Here is a 22,795-nt window from a genome sequence, read left to right as displayed (position 1 = left end):
CACGGGAATATGGAGTGTGCCCCACTTTCTGTTACATCAGATGTCCTTCTTGCTAGCACCCAACAGGAAACCTGTTAGTGGTCAGTGCTTGTCCTTTATGACTCAAAAATGATTTGCCAACAAAATATCTGTACTATTATTTAATGGTTTTATGTGACCTTTGAATGAATAAGATTATGGGACCTGTGGAATTCCCTTTGTTAGAGTTCTTAAATTCCAAGAGTGCTGGAGACATAGGTTTTTCTCTGTGGGGTTTTCTTATTTTTTTTTTGGTGTTTTTTTTTTTCGGTTGTTGATTTTTTTTTTTCTGTCCAGAACGCCTTTCCTTCCCTATTCTGTTAGAGAATGGTGGTGTAGAGAGAAAAACTGTTATTCCTCATTGGTCTTTCCAGAGAGTGACTTATAGTGCAAAATTCTATAAAATGGGAAGTCCCCTCAAGCTGCTCCGGCTGTGGGTAACCACTCATCATGGAGGAAGTTTGATTCTCCTCTGCACAAAATTTTCTACCCTGGACACGGTTTGGGGGATGGGCATTTGTAGTCTTCAACTCACCGTTCGAATGGAATACAGAATATGGCCATAGCAATGGGCTGTGACACCCACCGGCACCACCAGGCAGCCAAGGAATAAGAGAAGCACAAAGGAGGAATCGCTGGCATCCTTGGATTTCCAGTCTACAGTACAGCCTAGTCCGTGTGCAGCCAGGATATACCTGTTCCAGCCCAGGAGAGGTGCCCCTGACCACGCCAGTGAGTACAGCCAGATACAGGTAATGGCCCTCCAGGCCCAGGAAAAATCGATCACTCTGGTATGGACCACGCGAATATAACGTTCATAGGCCAGCACAGTGAGGGTGGTCATGGAAACAATGCCTGCAGGAAGAGAAAGTGTGACAGTGTAGTATGGCACCAGGGAACACAAGTGTCCCAGAGGGCTACGTTCTCCATTGGAGACACCTGACAGTGTGTCTGGAACCAACACAGTGCTCTATAAGCTGAAATATCTGAGAGGAATCATGCGTCAGAGTCCCCAGGAAATTCGAATGGAAATATATTTACCCATAAAAGAAAATGTGGAACAGAAAATGGTGTGTGGATTGCAGCAGGACAAAAATAAAAGCCTTAAAACCAACCTGCCCCAAAGACGCAGCTGTTGTGTTACGTTTTCTATAGAGAGAAACTCTGGAGCAAGTCAGGGAGAAACAAAAAAGTGAGTGTCTCTTTGGTTTGTCCTTTCAGCTGTGTCTGACTCAGCTATTAGAGATAAAGTCAAAATGGGTTCCACAAATGTGAACCGACCAAAGAAATGGAAAAATTAAACGCAGGGAGCTGCCGTAACCTACCTGGCCGGCAGATGGCAGCCGATGGGCAGTTCACATGCAAGGATTACTGGCAAAGGAGTGAAGTCTTCTGCACTCCCATAGTCTTCATTTATACCTCTATTTTGCAGTAAATACACCTTAACAATATTATTTGTTTATTTCCCTGCCTCTCCCCAGAATGATTCAGTCACTCCACAAGCTCCTATTGAGCACCTATGTGTGCCGGGTACCGTGATGACACGGGAGGTTCGATGATCACAGGAACTCAGAGCTCTAGCTGACTGGAGGGAATGCATGTGTAAACAACTGTAATACTGTACAAGGTGTAAATACTATACAATTCTGATACATTGTATCTAATTCATTTCTGATACAATGTATTGTGGGAATCACAGAAAACAGGGCCTTTGTGAACAAGGCAGGAGAAGCACATGCCAGGAAGAATGAAGAATTATGCACCAGAGCATCAAGGCCATTACCGAGTCTAAAAACGATGAGAGAATTCAGATGCCAGGGTTCAGAGGAGAAATAAACTTAGAAAGAGCAGATGAGGCTATACTGAGAAAGACTTGTAATTTCTTGCTAAGGTTTTTTTTCTTTTTGATCTTTGGGGGGGAAAAAAAACCCACAACTTTTCCTATATACAAGAGTAAATTATGAGTCTGTTCCTGTCGTGTTTTTTAAGCATGAAAGTGAATATGGTTAAGTTCTCCATTCTTCTTCCCCCATTTTTCTCTGAAAGGACACTCATTCTAGCAGTAGTACAGAACTTGAAACAGTGCATGGAGACCAGCTTGCAGGCAGTTGCAACAGTCCAGGCAAGACATTATGGGGTCTGAAGTCGGGTACCTTGAAAGGTATGAACGAAGTCTGGATTCTAGAGACATTTAGCAATTAATATCAACAGAATCCATCGGTTTATGGAATGTGAAGAGCTGAGAAAAGTCGAGAATAACTTTAAGATACATGATAGGGAATATAGTCAATAATATTGTAATAACTATGTATGGTATCAGATGGGTACTAGACTTGGGGTGATCACTTCATAAGTTAGATGAATACCTAAACGCTATGTTGTACACCTGAAACTAATACAACATTGTGTGTCAACTATAAATGAAAACTAAAAACAATTTTTTTTAAAATAATAAAATTTTGTAAAGGAATAACTTGGAGATTTCTAACCCATATGATAAGTACAGAGTGATTACATTAATAGAGGTAAAACCACAAGGTATATGAGAAAACTACAGAGGAGAAAATGAAACTGTGAGTTCCCTAGAATACATCAGCATAAAATGAGTAGGTCAAAACAGGTTGTAGAAAAAATGGTTCTAATGGAGAATGAAAACAAGACTGGTATCATGAGAAGTAGGGCAGGGGTGTGGAGAGCAGGTTTTCAAGAGGCCTGGGAGTGGGTCCCAGCTCCCCAGGAGGTGGTTCTGTGACTTTGGCAATTCATGCAGTCTCTATAAACTTTAGTTTTATCTTTGTTTTCATAAAATTGCAAATCCCTTCACATTATAAAATTTTGTGATTTTACAATTATAAAAGCATGAAATGAAGAGATTCTAGACTCAGAAAGCAATTGACAGAACATAGTTAATATTCATTTATACCAAGACAGGTTTTGGGTTTTTGGGGGGGAGGGGCAGGGAAGGACAGTATTATTCCCAGTGTCTGTTACATGTGGCTATCAATAAATGCTCACTGAATAAAGGAGTGAATCTTCAGTAAATACCTTAAGTGATTGGAAGAAAAGACTGGGTTTTGGAATATGATACAGGAAATACTCCAGAAAGTAGTGATAAAATAGCAAAGAATACATTTAAATTCATAGGTAATTCTGGGGACAAGAAAAATATCAAGTTAGATGTGTTGTCTTCAAAAATAAGAATCTATTTCCACCTTATTAAATTTCTCCCTAAACATTTATATTTATTATCTTTTAACTGAATGTATTTCTAGAAGAAAATCTAGAAAGCTAAAGATAGTGACATAGTAAGTTGACTCTTAACAAAATACTGTTTTGTATAGTTTACAAACTTATTAAACATAATGATATTTAATTATATAGTTGCCTTTAAATGTTGAAATACAGTTTGGCCCTCAACTTTTAGTTAATTTACCTTGAATATGATTTGGTCCTTCAAAGGTAAGAAAATTTGCTGCAAATAATTGCACTATGTTTGTTGTAGGTTAGCAAATCTCAGTGTACCTTACTGATGAATAAATGCGTTCTTATGATTAAAGCAATAAGCTGATATAATTTTAACTTTCATTCATATGTTCATTAATTAATTCATTCATTCAATATTTATTGCTTATCTCCATGTGTCGATCACTATGCTAGAAAAGAGGTATAAAGAGGTGGAGAAACGAGTGCCTCATGGAACATACAGTGCAGTGGGCAGCAGAAATACTGCTAATTAAAAACAGAGCATCATGTATCTCCCCGGAAATCCACAGCTAGTCGGACATCTAGAACCCTATGAAGTTTCCTCTGCTCTGCCTGAGAGATCTGCACATCAGTATATCTGAAGGTGGGCATATCAGAATGGTGGGGATGAAGGACGGGGCGGTGCCTGCAGACATGGTTACCTGGCTGCTGACGCTGAGCCCAAGGCTGCAGATAATGCAATAGTATTGAAGGAGTCCCGGTGAGGCCTCTACATTTGGTGGAGGGTCAGAGGGGCAGTGAAAGTGTCCGCACAGGAGAATCTGGCTCCCTCCCCCAACTGCAGCAGACCCAGGTAGCAGCAGTGGAGAAGCATCTCCCGCCTCCAACGGCACCCGTGGCCATCGGGAACCAGGCAGCAGCACCGAAGGCTTAGGAAACCGGCTCCCACCCGCCCACCACATCCCCCGCCACCGTGCTGGTGCCCTCAGACCCCGGTGACTTGGACACACCCCGGTGGTGACACCTCCCCACAGCCACCCTGGAGGCACAAGTACCACAAGGGAAAACAAAAACTTTCACTGTAGCACCATCTACTGGAAAACAAAAGAAAAACCTCTAATCATCAACCCGCTGAATTGTTAAAATAAAAAGGGTACCTAAATAAGGAGAGTGTTCACTAAAAACGCACCAGAAGAACAACTCATCAGATGAATTATAAACAAAGAAATAAATAATGATGAAACAATGTGATTAATTTTACAATAGAGGGTTGTTTGGGGGTGCCAAAATCTTGGATTCAATTCCAATTTCTATACATAATTACCACAACTCTGGGAAAATTAATGAACATCTCTGAACCCCAATTTTCCCACCAGTAAAATAGGAATCATTGTACCAAAATGCTGTCTGTGTGTGTGTTAAGTGAATGTATTAGGTAAAATGGTCATATGAATGTATTTAGTAAAATGGTAATATATAAGGTATTATTATTATTATCATTATTATTATTATTATTATTATTATTATTGAATAGTTAAGTATCTGGGAGCAACATTCCTTTAAGTGGTGGAAAGTTGGCAGAAGGCACAGGAGGGGGTTGAGCTCTGGAGCTTAAATGTCTGAGTCTATTAATAGGTACAAATGCTCCAGAACAAAGTCATTTTCCCCCATTGGCCACTAGATGTCCGCATTGAATAGCTAACTTACAGTTCAATGGCCTAAACTGGGTAAGTTTACAGCTAACGGAACAAGTGCTTAGAACCGGTACTGCTTGGATCATGCCCCCGGATCTGTTAATCCCTGGTGTTAGATTTAACAGTTAATATCACAAGGTCCATGCCTTCAAGGAGCTCACACCCCAGAGAAGGGGTATAAGGAGAAAGTCCAAGTCTGACTGTAGGAGAAAGAATATCCACTTCGGGAAAAGCCTCTCTGGGAAGCAGGCACCACCTGATCACTCTTGAATAATATGCACATTTTAACCAGGCAAATAAGAAGGGGTAGAGAGAAAGGACTGTCAGATCTGTGCTGGGAGAGGAAACAGCTTATGTAAACACATGGAGACCTGACAGAGTGTGCACCATTTGGGTGCCTGCAAATAATTCAACATGGTAGAAGCAGAGAGTTCTAGTAAGAGAAAAGTAAAAGGCTAGGGACTCTCCCATGAAGGCCCTTACCTGCCAGGCAAGGAGCTTGGGCTGTATCTCAAGGACTTTGAAGAGCCAATTAAAATGTTTTTTATTATAACGCTATGTACACTCGACCATATTTCTTCTCCAATAAAGAATAAAAATCTCGGAGTAAACATGGTCACCCCTGTAATTAACCAAACACTAAAGTGAAATGATGCTTAGAAATTGTCCCAGTCAGATTTCAATAAAAAGAAAAAATGTCCCTAATGGAAAGTAGCAACATACAGTTTAGAAAAACATAAAGCAAGACCAACTTCCTGCATTTTTTTTCTAAGGGATCCCTTTTTCAACTTAAAACATTACTCGACAGTCATCACTTAATAATTTTTGACTATTAAATAAACCCTACAAAATGTTCATTTTTGGGGTGATAGGAAGTCTAATAGTATTCCTATTAGATTTGTCATCTCTTGTTCTCCATAATAAAAAATTGAAAACCTTATTATTTCATATGGTACTTTATAATTTTCAAAGTCCTGTCCCATATATTTTTCTCAGATCTTCGCAGACATGTGAGGCAAGAAAGGCTCCTTATCTCCATTTAAGAGTGTGGAGGGGCCGGCCCGGTGGCTCAGGTGGTTGGAGCTCCATGCTCCTAACTCCGAAGGCTGCCAGTTCGATTCCCACATGGGCCAGTGGGTTCTCAACCACAAGGTTGTCAGTTCAATTCCTCGAGTCCTGCAAGGGATGGTGGGCTCTGCCCCCTGCAACTAGCAACGGCAACTGGACCGGGAGCTGAGCTGCGCCCTCCACAACTAAGACTGAAAGGACAACAACTTGACTTGGAAAAAAGTACTGGAAGTACATACTGTTCCCCAATAAAGTCTTGTTCCCCGTCCCCAATAAAAAGATTAAAAAAAGATATTTTAAAAAAAGAGTGTGGTACAACGGGCTGAGATTCACGACTAACCTAAAGTCATAAGATTAGTTAGGTTTTGCTTTGAGGAGAATCAGATCTTCTGCTTGTCTAGAACCCTCTTTGGATTCTCTCTAAAAGCATACAATAAAGTGAGTTGGTTGTGATTGATGGAGAAGCTTGAGGTCTTTTTAATTCTATGAAAAAATTCAACACATGAATAAATTATGAGATAGCCATGTGACTCCACACCTGCAATAACAATTCTAGTTTCTCAGTGTTCTTTCCTGGACCCCGAGTGAAGAAAAGTTGAGACAGCCAAGAAGAGCAAATTAAAAATATGAGGGAATCTCAAGGGACCGAATTAAATCTGAATATAGCCATTTATCATTTATAAAGCTCTCAAAGGAGCTCAGAGGTTAGGTTTTATAGCAGGTGGTAACATTGGTTCCATTTTAAGTTCCATTCTATCACCATGCTGCTGACTAAAGCAGAGTTTTGAAACATAGCCAGAGGACCAGTCACTTTTCTTGCAAGAATACATACAACACATTCAGCTGTAATTGTGTGTGAGTGTGTGTGTGTGTGTGTGTGTGTGTGTGTGTGTAACTAGTCAGCTAAAAAATGTGATATGAGATACCTCAGGACAACAAAAGGAGAATAAAGAAAGAAGATAAGAAGCTTGTTAGACTGTGTTAAGGAAAAAGGTAATTGCTATATCCTGGGCAGTGCATAATGGGACAAAATGCTTTAAGTTTAAAATACACATTTGTGGGGCCGGCCCCGGTGGCTCAGGTGGTTAGAGCTCCGTGCTCCTAACTCCGAAGGCTGCCGGTTCGATTCCCACATGGGCCAGTGGGCTCTCAACCACAAGGTTGCTAGTTCAATTCCTTGAGTCCCGCAAGGGATGGTGGGCAGCGGCCCCTGCAACTAAAATTGAACACGGCACCTTGAGCTGAGCTGCCGCTGAGCTCTCGGATGGCTCAGTTGGTTGGAGCGCGTCCTCTCAACCAAAAAGTTGCCGGTTGGACTCCGGCAAGGGATGGTGGGCTGCACCCCCTGCAACTAGCAACAGCAACTGGACCTGGAGCTGAGCTGCGCCCTCCACAACTAAGACTGCAAGGACAACAACTTGAAGCTGAACGGCACCCTCCACAACTAAGATTGAAAGGACAACAACTTGATTTGGAAAAAAAGTCCTGAAGTACAATTCACACTATTCCCCAATAAAGTCCTGTTCCCCTTTTCCAATAATAAAAAAAAAAAAAATACGCATTTGCAGCATATAAAGCCCATCTCAGTGACCAGTGTGGGGCAGTTCAGATTGGCATGAAAATATCATTTCCTCAAAAGTCTTAGTTATCCAGAGCCCAGAATGTCAAACTAAGAGCTAAGGAAAAATTGTAGGTGGGGAAGGGAAAGTTTACAAACAGGAAGTATTTTGTCTAAGGGCACAAAGCAAAGCTAGTTGGTGTTAAAGCAGGCTGGTTGCCAGACCCATTCATAGTCCACTCTTTCAAGCTCCTCCCCCCACATTGTCAAATTGGGTTTCCTACAGATTTAACTCTCACCCTTCATGTTCAGTCTAAAACCTTCTAGACCTGAGCAGCAAGGCTCTCTCCCTTGGTAGGAACAGTGATTGGAAGTGTCAGCTCTTGAAATAGCTAAAAATGATGAATCTCCTGGGGAGTTTGTTGTGTCCATTCCAAGCTCGGCCCTTGAAGGCCTGGACATCACCTGAGAATCGGTGTGATCAACAGGCTACCCTGATGATTCCCACCAACTTTAGGAATGGTTGGTCTAGATTAAAATCACACCTCCTTCATCTCTGTGGCCATTTGCTCATTTTCCAGGTTTTCCTCCAAAGGCTCCATCAATCACCCAAGAAGAAACAAAAGAAACCAGGAGAGCTGGGTCTGCCTCCTTCCGTTTCAATCCTATACCAAGGGAGATGGGGGGTGCGGATTACAAGGGAGCAGCAGATAGCAGTTCTACCAATAATGACGCTGCTGAAGAAACACTTAGGGAGTCAGAGGTGTTGAGGAGAAAAGGTAAAAATGGGGAGCATAAAAGAAAGATTCATCAGAAATATTCTGAACCTTTTCTCTAATGTAATTTCCTCAAACTTGGCACTATTGACATTCTGGATGGGATAATTCTTTCTTGTGGGGAGGCTGTCTTGTGCATTGTAGGGATTAGCTGAACTCCTGCCCTCTACCCACTAGATTCCAGTAGCACCCCTTCCCAGTTTTGACGAAAGATGCCTCCAGACATTGTCAAATGTCCCCTGAAGGGCAAAATCACCCTGGTTTGAGAACCACTGCCTTGATGGAAGAAAATTAGTAAAATTATTAGATGGACCATCTCATAGATTATTGAAACGTTCCCTATTTTTAAGTAGTGTTATTGATTTGCCCAGGCTTATCCACTAATAATATGAGGACCCAGGACTAAGGTTCTGATACATTTTCTCTGGGACTGGCCCAGGTTGGAACCTAGGAGGAGATGGAGGTACAGGGACAAGGAAGAGAAGAGATGCAGGGAAGTACCTGGCAGCACAGGACGGAGCTGCAGCACTCACTTGTGCAAGGAGACTACAGTCTCATGACAAGGTTTCTAGTGCACTTCTTATCTTTTGCTTTTTCCTGTTGATAAACACCTGGTTGTTATGTTTCAACAACAGAGGGCATTACAAATAATGTTATGCTGTCGTAAAATGGGACTGCTAAAGGAACAGGACACACAGCTCAATTCTCTATCATGCTTTACATAAATTATTTTAGGCAATTAACAACTAAATTAATTGCTGAAAAACAAGATTCCCTGCTCTTCCTCAGCAATACATTCCCCGAAATTTCTCCTTCATAATGGGCAATAAAATTACTGACATTAATACAAAAACTTGAACAGAAATTAAACTTACACATATAATGAAATTAACCTATGATGTAAAAATACTTCCCCATACTAGATTAGTAATATTTCTGTTATTTTTAAGAATAGGGATGAATAAATACAGGAATAAGTCTCATACAACAGAAATGGGGTGCTCTAGGGCTTTAGTTATATGATGTGCAATAAAAAGAACTGGCATAAACCCCACTCACTGCACTGTCCCCAAGGATTCCTATTTCTTTAAAACTATAAAGTGCCTAAGGATGTATTTCCTGCTGACTGGACTAAAAACGGGTATTTATCTTCCTAATACACTTTGTCAACCCTGCAGCTCTGAATCCCAAAGTCATTCCTTTCCTCAGTGTGAATCCATTTATTCATATTAGTTGTGTAGAGTGTATTAGTTATTTATAGAGTGTATTAAGGGATATATGTCAACAAGCAAATGCCAAAATTATAGGACATCAGCAGGAATAATGATACTATATACAAAGAAATGAAGCTCTTGACATAAAAACCAGGATAAAGTTTGCTTTGAATTCAGGTATGAGTTTAAGTAATCAACTGCTTTTACTCTCTTCCAACATAAGTTGGCCCACTTTACACAAATTTTAATTTACAGGACTTTTTGTTTGTTTGTCATTGAAAAATAAATGCACTCTAAAATTCTAGAAGCCACCACTTTTAAAATAGTTATTTATGTGTGATGCAGTCTTATATGCAACAAGTAACTCTCGAGATGGAGGCAAGGCCGAGCAGTTATCTTTGAAGTCTAATTAATGGATCTGAATGCTTACTTGGACAGGTCAAGCAAGTCACTTAATTACTCCAAGTCTTATCTATAAAATGGATGTATGTAAATACCTGCCCTTTCTTACCTTACACAGTTGTCCAGAGGTTCATACAGTTGCAAGGAGAAAAGGCAGTATTCCTACAAATGCTGTAGCAGAACTGCTGTCATGATATTCATGTTGGAGTCAGATTCTTTCCACTGAATCCTTCAGCTTCCTGTTCATGCCTTACAGAAAGCTGGAGGTATTGTGTCCCCTGCTGTTGAAATGTGAATACATTTGGGTGTTGTTAAAAGGATAAGGAGGATACTGGAAACAATGCCTCATTCTAATGAAGGTAAAAATGCCAAAAGTGTTTTTTTAATCTTCAGAGGAAGCAACTACCTCAATGAGGTAAGAGCATGACTTCTGTTTGTCCGGCCAAGAGGAAGGTAAATAAAAGTAATCATAACCATAATGTCTTGGTCTTGAAACTTGCATCTCTCTCTCCCCTTAGGATTTCTTTCTACTTCCTACTCCCCAGCTCTCAATGCCTGGGGTTTCTGGGACCCAGTCTCTTGTATACTCTCTTCATTCCTTCCCCCAGGCAAGGCAGAAAGATTCTGGTTAATGTCAGAAACGTCTTAATTAACTGAATGTTAGCTGAAATAGATTTCAGAAAGTATTAACTGATCTACCATTTAACAATTAAGCCACTTGTTTCCAACTGCGGAATAAAAGCTTTTGGCACCCCTTTAAAGGAATGCCATATATCACAAATCAGATTCTGTTTTTCTTTTGAGGAGAGGTGGTGGTAGTTACAATGGGGAGCACGGTAAATAGAAAATGTCTTAATTCTCATTAAGGTAAAAGGTATGTATGTCATCCAACAGGATGGTTCTCGGATACAGAGGACCTTTTTTCTACGTTTTTCTGTTTAATCCCTAAAACAATGCCAGTTCATAACCTGTACACAGTTGATGTTCACCTGATGTTTGTTGAATTCAATCACCTTGATTTGGATCTCTCAGGCTGACAAGAAGAAAGGTCAGCAGCATCCTCAGTTCCCTGAGATCTGTCCTCAGCATGGGTGTCCCTGAAAACGCTCCTCAGACCCAAGCTTGGCCACTTCTAGGAATCCAAATCCAACCTGTATCCAAGACTCACAAATGAAGTGTATTCTTGAATTTGGGGCCATATTTAACTATTATGCAATGTCTTCATGCTAATGTCCTGGAATGCATTAATACTATTTCTATTATTCCCACCTCTGGCTCTAAGGTTTCCATATTTAAAAAAAAAAAAAAAGCTTCCCAACAGACCTTATTTCTTAATGCTGGGTAATTGAGAAAAGACACAAAATCCATTCTGACCAAGAATGTCTCCCACCAAGAACTGTAAAACTTTCTGGCAACATTTTTGGAGATTATCTTTTGAATTTAACATTTAAATATATATATATATATATATATATATATATATATATATATATATATATTTAAAATATATTTAACATTTAAAATATATATACATTTTAAAGGAGAATTGTACAAGTTTCCATGGATTCAATAATTTTCTCACCAATTCAGCAAACCATTATACTGTTAACATTTTATTTTTCATTGCACATCAGTATTTTACAGAAAAAAAATAAAGAACGCCTTAATGTTAAACTCCAGTTACATTTTCTTCTGATCTTTTCAGTGTACATAAATATAATCAGCAAATACAATAATTTATGTTCACTTTGAATCACATTTACACATTTTCCATACAATTTTACATATATAAGTATTATTCAATGCCTACATAAGTCTACGATAGCAATAGCAATAAACAAAATTTACTTATCCATTTCCCTATTATTGGGCGTTTTATTTTTTAACTTGAATAGAAGGAACTATTAGAAATATCTTTGTACAGTAGTTTTCTTCTTTTCAGTATTTTCCTGGGCATATGCTACTCAAAGTGAATTAAATCTATCAAAAGACACATTGGTTATAGTTCTTACTATATTTTCCTAAATAATTATTTAAAAAACTACTAATATAGCAATTGGTTATGAGTACACATGCAACTGAAACATTTTTGCTAATAGCATGGAGTAGGTCAAAATTGTTACAATTAGCATTTTTAACATTAGGAAATCTAAGTATCACTGTAAGAATTTGCTTTCATTTGTATTTTCTCATTTATACCAATCCTTTATCAATTTGCCAAGCAAATAGAAAATTTTATGGACTTGCATCTACCTTTTAGAAAAACAGTAAGCATTTTATCCAGGTATAAAGCAAAGTACCTTTTTAAAATCCCATCTCTTCTTCTTTAGTGTTCTTCCTATTCAGTATATTCTTTTCATTTTTCTTTTAGTTAGTCTCATCTACCTTGACAGTTTTCCACTGCCATAAAGTTTCCTTTGTACCATTATTGGAATTGTAGTCTTTTAATTTTTACCTTTATACTTAGCATTTTAACTGATCTGGAATAAACTGTATCATATATAAAGAAGATCTAATTTTTTTTCATACTGACCTCCAGCTGGTCTTTCCATTGACAATTACATACCTCTTTGCAACAGGCTTATTAGTCTTAACTACAGTTTTTACTCAGTACCATAGTATATTTAGAAAGGTTGCTTAATAGCAATGTTTTAAGGATGTGAAGTGCAAGACTACCATATTTTCCCCTAAGTTAAAAAGACAGCTTTGCTTGCTTATTTTTCTAAATAATTTATCACAATTCTGTCAAAATATCTAAAGCATCCAGCTGCAATATTAAGTGGAAGTATAGTAAATCTACATGTCACCTATTGATATTCTTTTGGACATGCTTTCATATACATTAATTTAATCCTCAGAATAAATCAGTGAAGTATTATTTCTATTTTATAGATGATGAAACAAAAGCTAGGAGCGATTTTCCCAAGATTATACAACTAGTAAGTAGTGAAGGACTATAATTTTGGTTTTCAGATTCCCTATTTACTTTTTTCCCATTACACTAGGATGTAATTCCTTCAATCTGCTCCTATATCTTTCTTAATTTATCCCAATATAGTTGTGTAAGTTTCTTTGAATGGCACATATATATTAATACTCAAACACTTTTTAAATTGTCACTATTGGAATCAAGAAATAAGACTGATTTTAAAAATTGTATATCCTGCAACTTCCTGAATTAACCTTTTATTGTCAGTGCATACAGGCCCAGGTCATCCACGGTCTGTGCCCTGCCCAGGGCCACTTGGTATGAGCTATAACGGGGTCTGCACGTGGCTGCTGCTTGTGCTGGGCTTAGGGCTGCTTATAAACAAGTACAAAGCATGCCAAGGCCAGATGCTGCTTGTTTGGAGTTTGTGAGCTTTTGAGAGATTTTAGGAAAATCTCAAGCATGAGCCAAGACAGGACGTTCGTATGGAAAAGCCACTGGAAGTGGCTTGGGTGGCCCCACAAGTTGGGGTAAGGGGTCACAGGGATCACCAGGGTGGGGCAAATGGTGTTAGCCAGGTTGATGGAGACTCAGATATGGTGCCCACCTTTGCCTCCAGGGTAGTTGGGGAGAGGTCACAACCAAGGAATGGCTTCTGCCAGCACTTTTGTCTGGAGGGAGCTGCCCCTCCAGCCCTCACCCTACAGCCAGACAATTCAGTTCCACCTCGTATATCCCTGGAGCCTTTTGAGCTGCTGCCCCAGCACTGAAGCTCAGAGAGAAAAAGTCCGTCAGCAGTAAGTCCATGTGTGGGCCCTTTAAAAAGAGGAACTCTTGGGGCACTCCTGAGTGCCCTCCATCTCACTCAGCCACAATATCCACTGGGTTTCACAGCCAGAAGTTATGGGGACTTTTCTCCCTGGCACTGGAACCCTGGTGTGGGGCTGCGATGCCTCCCTCCTCAGAGCGGACCTCCGCAACTGAGATAGCCCATTCCATTCTTAACTGCCACATGTGGATGTGGGACCAGCCTATTCCGTGTTTATGCTCCTCCAACCAGTCTCCATGTGGCTTCTTCTGTATGTCCTTAGTTGTAGGGCTTTGGTTCAGCTAGATTTCAGGCGATTCTGTGATGGTTGTTCTGTAGTTTAGTTGTGATTTTGATGTGGTCATGGAGGAGGCGAGAACAGCATTTACCTACTCTGCCATTCTCACACGAAACTTCTCCCATAATATTCTTAATGCTTTTTATTGGTTATCACTTTTCTCATTTCCAATTTATTTTTCATTCAAGTTAAGAAAGTAATATATTCATTTTTAGTTTTTAAAACCACCCTTATATTTGGCTAGTTTAACACATTTTTCCTGTTTCCATTATGTTTGGCTCTCCCATCTTTTGCAACTTCTCTTTGTTCCTTTTCTTAAATTCTTAAGACTAGTGTATTGAAATTGAAGTTTTTTCAATAGGTCTGGATTACCTTCACCTCCACTTTCTTTATCATCTTAAATTCTTTTTCATTTTAATGACTAATTTTTAGGTCTATCTCAGGCATTTTTGCTGGATTTAAACCTTACAATCCACTCAATACCACTTTGCTATATTGAAAAATTATACAGTATATATCTCAAACAAACACACACACACACACACACACACACACACACCAATTCACAGCTTCTTTATTTTTAGTAAGGTGTAAATTACTTAAATCTTTCTTGTTTCCTTTTCCTCACATATGGAAGAGCAATAAAAGATTATTCAGAGTATATTTTGCCCTAGTAACATCTGTATTTTTATAAAACGATGTTCACATCAAAGGGTACATTATTAAAAAGCATTATTTTGTGAAAAGTTAGCCAAATTCTGCTTCATAAGATCTAAAACCTAATAGTTCTGAGCTATTATTTATTTTCAATTACTCTTAATGTTAACATATCTCTGATTCAATAAAGTGAGAGACCAATTTCTGTATACTTTTCTTCACCTTCAACACTAGACGAGTTTTCATGAGCATTTTTCCTCCTCTAGTACCCACACTCTTCTAACAGTTAATGTTAGTGGAAAGATTTTGAAATCATGAAAGCCTGGATTCCAATGTTGCCTCTTCCACATATCAGACTCTGAGCAATGTGTTCTGAAAATGTGTTCAACAACATCTGCCTCACAGGGTTGTTGAGAATCTGTAATGAGAGAGCACAGTGAGTGCCTAGCATGTAGTAAGTAAATGCTCTGTTCCAGAACAAAAACTGTCACTGAAGGGCTCTCTTCCTACAAGATTACTATTCTTTGAGAAATGGAAACGGGACTGAAAGGGAAGGGAGTTTGCCCCTTCTGACAGCTCCACGGGCTTTCAACACTGGAGTAACAACAGCTTTATGACTTGTGGTGGTTTTGTGAAAAACAAGTATTTCTATCCTCTAGATAACAGCCAAGAGGCAGAAGAAATTATGGAGGTGGTTACCTCACTAATTATGGGGTGGGACACAACCGAAGGGACACGATAAAGCCTCCTCTGATTCACTCCCATCAATTGTAGTTAGCGCTGCTAATTACAGAGGTAGAGCTAACAACTGGAATGTTCATTCTCAAGGTGGAAATGTTCATTCTCACTGAGAAACCTTAGGCAAACAATCCCAGGTTAAAAACAACTCACTTGGTTTCTCCTTGAAATTTCAGAACAGTCAGTCTGAAGTATCTGTTTCCTGGAGGAATTTATTTTTTTCTCTTGTCCTGAGTTACTTGTCGGAAATTCTTTTTTTTCAGGTAACAGGCTGGATTCCGTAAAAATTTTCTGAAGTATTAAATCAGAACTAACGTTATTCCCTAGACGTTTTCTGGACTGAACCTCCAAAGAATGAGCTCTTCAACAACTAACTGAAGATTGCGTGGTGACATTGCCTCATCGGTTACAAGGGTCAAGCAGGAGAATTAAACCACAAGACTTATTGTAAACATCAGACTTTCACAAATAAAGGATCATGTAAAGCTAACCTTTTAATTAGACAAATGTATTTTATCGTATTGGCATTTGCATTAATTGCTATTGCTAGCATGTATATGTTTATATTATATACAAAAGGCCCACATAATTTACTCTGTGTTTTATTCAGAGGTGGTAGCAACTATAACAACTGCAAAGTAAAATATTCTTTAGATATTGTCATTGTCACAATAAAATCTGAAGGTCATTAGCAGACACAGTATTACCTTCCTTTAAGCACAGTTGCTAAAGTGGAATCCTCACATATATATCAATATTAAAACAAAGCTAACCTGTTTAAGATTCTGGATTATGGAGTACATTCTGAAACAAAGTCCAATAACCAATAAATCAGTTACTGATAGGTTAACAAAGACATCCATGACTGAATGTCTCAAACAGAATTAAAACATCTGCATAGCACTCATCATATAACCACTTCTAATTAATCATATAAGAAACTGTCGCTTCAATGAGAATATTCTGATTCTAGGATGGAGACCCAAAGTAGCATTTCCAATTTGCTTTTTTCTAATATTGAAAGTGCTTCCCTGGGCTTTCTAGGTTTTTGCTTCATTCAGCAGATTCTAGTTTGGCCATTATTATATTATTGGTTCCAGGAGACTCTGGTTGCTTATCATCACCATCAAAGACAATGTCTTCTGGATTTGGAGGTGGGGGGCAGAATTCTTCACCTGGAAAGATCTCCTGGAAAAGTGTTTCAGCTTGCTTGACTGCATGCTCATTTCCTAGTCCACAGTCAGGCCCAGAGCAGACATACACATTGGAAGGTAAGCCACTATATGAGCTTCTGCTGATTCCTGAGGAATCTCTCATATTAAAATAGAGAGCCCACAAGACTCTTGGCTTTGTAAGTTCTTCCTTATCTATTTCGGTTTCAGCATACGGGGTGAATAATTTGTTTACCACTGATTCTAAGTCTTCTCTTGCTGTTTTAGAAGACGAACAGGTCAGATGTATCAGATAGGTGTCTTTCATACATGTCATGGTTGAAGAACATAATTCAGTGACCCGAACAGCACACATGTCGGGTTCTACTGGAGGCACTATCAAAACAGAAATCTGCTGATCTGAATCTGTCTTTAGTACAGACTGATCTGTAATGAGCACTGCCCTAGAGATCTGCTTGTACTGCACATTTGAGCATGTTTCCTCAGAAAGATAACTATCCTCCACAATAAAATACTTAGCATTTATTCTTTGACCAAAGTAATCTATAATTGCTTTGCATCTGCCAGATTCTTTGTCAACTACAAGGCATTGTACTTTATGGCGAAGACAATAGATTCCACCAAAAACTGCACACATCCTGCAGAAACACTGGGGAATTTCCCCTTGGCCATACAAGGGAAATAAAAATGGAGTGTTGCCGAACCGTCCAAGACACTGAAGAAAGTTTTTTGTTGCTCTAAGGCCATCTATTGTAGTACAGGATGGCTCTGTCATTGCAATTGAGTGTAGTACAAAATGCTGAAGGTTGGGGGTTAATTTTTTAGTTTTTAAGTACTCTGAAAATGAACACTGTATGAAATCTTGGTATTCATCGGGATGTTGTTCATAGTCTAAACAAAATGTAAGAAACTTCATTAGCACCCTCTTTTCAACCATAGTGAGTTCTTTGCTATTAAATACATCTGCTCTGGAACAAGGCACCTGTTCTACTTTTCCTTCTCGAAATGTAAGAATCCTAGTGACATTTTTAAATTCAGCATAACGACTAACATTTGATTTGATTAGAAGATCAATTAGCAGTCCTTGAGAATATAGCAGCTTTGATACTAAGTCAATATTAAACTTTCTGCCTTCTTTAACTATTTGAGAGTAAGTAATCCTATTTTTCTTTGGTCGATCAGTGTTGTCTTCCACTATAGGTTTGTTTTCATCTTTATCTCCACCTGCAACAGTATGTATACAAGTTTTATCTCCACAATATTTTTCTTTCACCTGAGTTTCCTCTATGCCTGTTACTTCTGGTAAAATCTCTCCATCAGTTTTTGGAGTGTCTTTGACAGACATTCCATAGCTCGTACCATATAATGAGTGTGTTTCTTCAGACAAGCATGCAGAATCCAGAGGTTTAGTGAGGGTACCAGATGCTACCAAGGAAGGATTTTTCTGCAGACCATCAATCTCTTCAATATTGTCATCCATGTCCTGACTGGCATAACAAAACACTTCTGAGTGTTGAATGGTTTCATCCTTCCTATGAAGAGTGATGGCTTCTTCTGTTTCATGAATCAGGTCTTGCCATGTAGTAGTACCTTTGTCCCCGATGTCACTGCTTTGCTGATACTCCTTCAACCAGGAGAGCAATCCTGAAAAGGTGAAGCTAGCCCAGTTTCCTCCATAATAACTTCTTGAATCAATATGCAGAACCCTCTGACCACTTCTTGAACATGCAGCTGCAAGGATGGATTCAGGCAAACCTGTCCCTATAATAACCACATCAAACTCTGTAGGGAGACTGTCTGCCATCCTGAGAGGTAAAGTGTCTCGTGATGACTGCCGATGAAAGAAATGTATATGAATCTAGGGTGAGGACTCAGAAGAGGTGTGAATATGCTGGAATAAAATCTCTCTTTGTGATGTTCCAGTTCATCCCTGAAGTATCGAGGTTGCAGGTCTTAGCTGTACTGTTACCCCTTTTTAGTGTTTTGTTTTTGTTTTATTCCTTATAGATCAGTAGCACAAAAACATGATAAAGTACATCTAATCACATTTGAGAATACTAAAACGGATGTGTGGTTTTCATTTCTGTATTTCATCTTAGCAGTAAATGTCAAAATGCATTACATATGCATTTGTGACTGGAACTCTTCTCTGAAAGAAGAAAATTCAAGAAATAATACAGTTGTAAACAAGATTAAGAGAAACATAATTTCATGCAACAGCAATTACAATCCATTGAAGCCTGACTTGTTATTAGGACATAAACTACTACTAAAGCAAGTCATTAAATGCTTTCTCACATATTTTCTAATTTCTTCAAAATCAACAATAGAGATATACTCCCCCCAAATCAGGCAATTCAATAATGGATATAATAATGTCTCACCAAAACAAAGAACATAATGCAATTCTATAACTTTTGCTTTTAAGAAAACTAATATGTGAATAAAACTATACCCAACCATGAGCTTAGACCATAGAAACGTGTGGCTCTGCTGTGTTTATGGAAACAGACTATGTACGATGTGCACCCTGTTATGATGAGGGATGTTTTGTGCCCAGTACCATCTGCAGGTGATTCCAGAACAGCTGAATAGAAGACTTTCCCACACCTCAGTCACCATTAGGATCTCATGGTGGCAACATGGGGCTATTTCAACTGAATTAACCCATCAGTTTATTACAAAAGGATTAATTCAGTAAAAGAATAAGTCTACTGAAGGGAAAACGTATTTATAATAAATCTTTATGTGAGTATACATAAACACAGATGTGTATTTTTAGGTATAAAAATTCTGGGTTCAAATGTTAAAATATCTTAACATAAATAACACCTACTTCTATCACTTCATCACTGCAAAATAAAAGAGATCTTTGAGCTCTGATTCTCCCCACTATTAAACTTACTGAAATCTAGACCATTACAAACTGGGCCTGCCTAGGCTAAGATGACTAATTATCTTGAACATATGTAAAACAAGCCATTCTATCAAAACTTAGATTAAATTGACTAGTTCAATGAAGTGACTGGTCAGTTTAAGTGACATGGCTATCTTAACAGTCCTATCTAGTCAAAGCCTCTGCCTCAAGGATATCTGGGATTCCACTTGTTTTTAGCATTCCCTGAGAAACCAGGAATTGAACAGAATGAAGTGGATGCCTGGCCTACTCATGTATGTATGTAAGTGTGTCTGAATTACTTATTCTGCCTTCTTCTGGGAGGGTGTGCAGAGGAAGACAGAACCCATGAGGGTATATGAGGTGTAACCACAGCATGTGCTTTTTCTTGGCTTACAAAAGGGATAGAGCTGGGGATGGGAGTAAAAGAAGAGGATACAAGCCATAAGTGCTAAAACCAGGAAACTTTTAATTTACAACTATCAAAGGAATCCTCAAAATACACAGCAAGTAGGCAAGACAACCTTAAAAATGATTTACTCAATTATTTCATAATAGAGATATTATGATGGCTGAAGGGGTTAAGTGATGGGGAAGTCCACACAATGGTTTTAGCCACAAGATCAAGAAGAGTAGGACCCACTCTCCTGCCATCAGGCCAGTGGTCTTTCCACGTGATAGGGCACCCTCTCCAGAGGCCTCTGGAGCAAGCAGCCACTTTTGGCATTTTTATTTCCTCTTATGGTTGATTAGATCTTGCTCAAGGATGAGAAAGGGGAAAGCACTCCCCTCTTTCTTTATCTTTAACTTTTATCTAAAAGCACAATCATTAGAATTGACTTCAAAGAAATTCCTAACCTTTGCTGAATTCTCAGCAAAGATTAGGAATTTTAACCATCCTAATCCCACTATTTTTAGGTTTTAAACCATCCTAATCCCACTATTGACTTGTCTCCCAGGGTTTAAACAAGTCTCTTGATCTCTTACCCCAGCGTTTCCATTTCTAATTAAAATGCAGAGATAGTCTCAGTTGAAAACATTAACTAAATGTCCAGATAAACAGAATAGTCGTCAGGGAAAATACCAGGCGGTGAATATTTCTAGTGGTCTTAGATTATCCCTTCTGATTGGGATGGGATTTGAGTAGGGATGATGGGAGGAAAAAGGGTGGAAAAGACAAGAAGACATAGCAAGGTGGGGTCAGAGAGGGAAGAGATGAGGAAGAGACTGAAAGTTGCTATTAATAAAGAACTCAATATATACCCTTGTTTTCAAACTCCCATGCAGAGTTAGGATAGAAATAAAATTCCCCAGCACAGAAAGAGCACTTCTTAGAAATAAGAACTTTCACGTCTGTGACCAAACACCTCTTGCCCATCCTGGGGAGCATTATTGATGACACTTTAGGCTTGAGCTTGAATCACGCTCTTTAAAGCTCAGCCCTTTCTAAAAAAAAAAAAAAATGCCTGATAGGTATTTTAAATTAATATACAGTGTAATCACATAACCATCTATATCACTGCCTACATATACTTACAGCCCTCTACCAAGTTTCAAATCTTCATACAAATGAAATTCTCAGATTAATGCTTATTGGGGAGGGGAAAGGTAGTAGTAGAATATTAGAATGATTGGGGAAATCAAACAAATGAATTCATGGTATCTATGACTTTTTTGTTTCCTTCAAAATATCAAAAAATGAATCATCACAAATATAATCTTTCAATATGTCATAACATATGAGGTTGGTAAACAAGGAAATTTTGATAACGTTACAAAGATTTTGTTCTCAAAAACCTGCCAAAAGCAGTAAAAAAAAGTATCAATGGATTTCAGGATTTAAAAAAAAAAGAAAGCTTTAACACCTGAGAAACACATTTCTATTTCAAATCTTTGTACAAATTAAATTCTGGAGCACACATAAAAAGATCATTTCTTTCCTAAGCTTAGAAAATCACATCTTCATTGATATGCTGATGGATCCATCTTTCAAGTCTCAGTGAGACTTAAACCTTTGCTAAGGATTAGGAATACTGTTGAAATAAATCTTCAGTTAAAAATCAAGTTCTACTTCAATGAAATCTACTGGCTATACAGCTAATTTTTTGTTCATCTGAGTTGAGATTCTCTGAGTTATTTGTAATCTCACCTTAGATTTTGGCGTGCTGGATCCCACAAGAAGGAAAATAGAGTAAAAATAGCTTATCAGGCTCACGTCAATTTGCATACTGACGACCTGAATGATCTCAGTTCCTAGGAAGCATTCAAAAGTGTACAGTTGCTAATGAGCGAATTACACATCGCTGCTACTCTGTTAGGTTTCTACCCTCTCGTTTTAGGAAACAAACAGTATATAAAATCTCTTCTCATCACCCTCTACAACTTTCAGGGGTTCATCACTTTTGTTCTTGAATTTCTGACTCTATAGTCCCTCGTTTCATTCCTCAAAGTGTAACAGCCAACGTCTCGTGCCCTGTTGAATTACAGGGATGAAAACATAAATGAGACACGAGGGACAGCGGCTGGACAGTTATGAAGGAGCTGGGGCTGACGACAGACGGGCTGCGGGGTAGGGCCCGCGTGGGTGTAATCAGTGACCACAGGGGCGGAGCCGAGGTCAGCGTGGGGCAGTTAGAAGCCAAGGAAGAAGGAAGGCATGCAGCGTGGGGTCCAGGAGCGGGCGGGGAGGCGCAGCCGGTGCAGGGCGGTCGCGGGGGTGAGGGGAGGCTGGGCTGCGCGGCAGGAGGACGCACAGGGACAGGCGACGGCGACGCAGGGAACGGGCAACGGGCAGAGGAGAGGGGGTGCTTTCTCCTTCCGGCTCAACTCACCGAAGAGGCTGCTGCTAAACCCGTCCCACACGCAGCCCACGGAGTCCCAGACCCAGCCGTTCCTCAGGCAGGACACGAAGGTAAAGGTGACCCCGAAGAGGGACACCAGCAGGTCGCTGAGGCTGATGTTGACCAGGAAGAGGTGGACGGGAGTGCGGAGCTGCCGGAACTTGTAGTAAAGGACGAGCACCAGCAGGTTGTTGCCGACGCCCAGCAGCCCAATGGAGCCGAGCAGCAGCGCCAGGCGCTCGTAGGTGCCCGCGCTGAAGAGCGGCCCGGGGCTCAGCGTCCCCGCCAGCGCTGGCCCCTCGGCGCCCGCGGGCCCGCCGCTCTCCCACAAGCCCTGGCAGCCGTCGCAGCTCCCCGAGAACATGTCCCCGCTCGCTCGGCGGGAGGCGCGCAGCGTTCGGTTTGGCCCGGGGCGTGCCGTGCACTGGGTGGGGCGCGGGCTCTGCCGCCCGCTCTGGCCATTGTGCGCGCGGGGACCGCCCTCCCCCACCCCTTCCGTCCGGCGCGGCCTCGTAGCCACGCC

At 39.8% G+C, this 22,795-nt stretch overlaps 2 protein-coding genes across 3 annotated transcripts in view; both read right to left on the bottom strand.

Moving 5' to 3' along the window:
- The window catches only part of OPN3 (opsin 3), a gene marked incomplete at its 3' end in the record, with an annotated part of 31,997 nt that extends 9,202 nt beyond the window's left edge, over nt 1-22,795 (bottom strand). Inside the window, exons 1-2 of one of the 2 annotated variants that reach the window (XM_081039301.1) lie at nt 22,264-22,752; nt 554-873 (exon numbers count right to left, since the gene is read on the bottom strand). In XM_081039301.1, coding sequence (XP_080895427.1) covers nt 554-873; nt 22,264-22,636 — 693 coding nt within the window. In that variant the 5' untranslated portion in view covers nt 22,637-22,752. Of the gene's footprint in view, nt 1-553; nt 874-15,591; nt 18,686-22,263 lie in introns of those variants that run through there. The other variant, XM_081039302.1, reaches the window with a different exon arrangement.
- Nucleotides 11,528-21,502, bottom strand: CHML (CHM like Rab escort protein). Its single transcript, XM_081039299.1, has 2 exons — nt 15,518-21,502; nt 11,528-15,044 (listed from the first exon to the last, which is right to left on the bottom strand). Exon 1 carries the CDS (start codon nt 18,338-18,340, stop codon nt 16,418-16,420), a length of 1,923 nt encoding a protein of 640 aa, XP_080895425.1. The 5' UTR covers nt 18,341-21,502; the 3' UTR covers nt 11,528-15,044; nt 15,518-16,417.

This window comes from Rhinolophus hipposideros (genome assembly GCF_964194185.1).
Source record: "Rhinolophus hipposideros genome assembly, chromosome: 26".
In the NCBI taxonomy this organism is placed as follows: Eukaryota; Metazoa; Chordata; class Mammalia; order Chiroptera; family Rhinolophidae; genus Rhinolophus; species Rhinolophus hipposideros.
The sequence above is the reverse complement of the archived record's forward strand: the minus strand, read 5'-3'. Positions and strand labels throughout refer to the sequence as shown.

Coding starts and splice junctions, on each gene's coding strand:
- CHML (XM_081039299.1), bottom strand. CDS start 18,340: ATGGCAGACAGTCTCCCTACAGAGTTTGATGTGGTTATTATAGGGACA.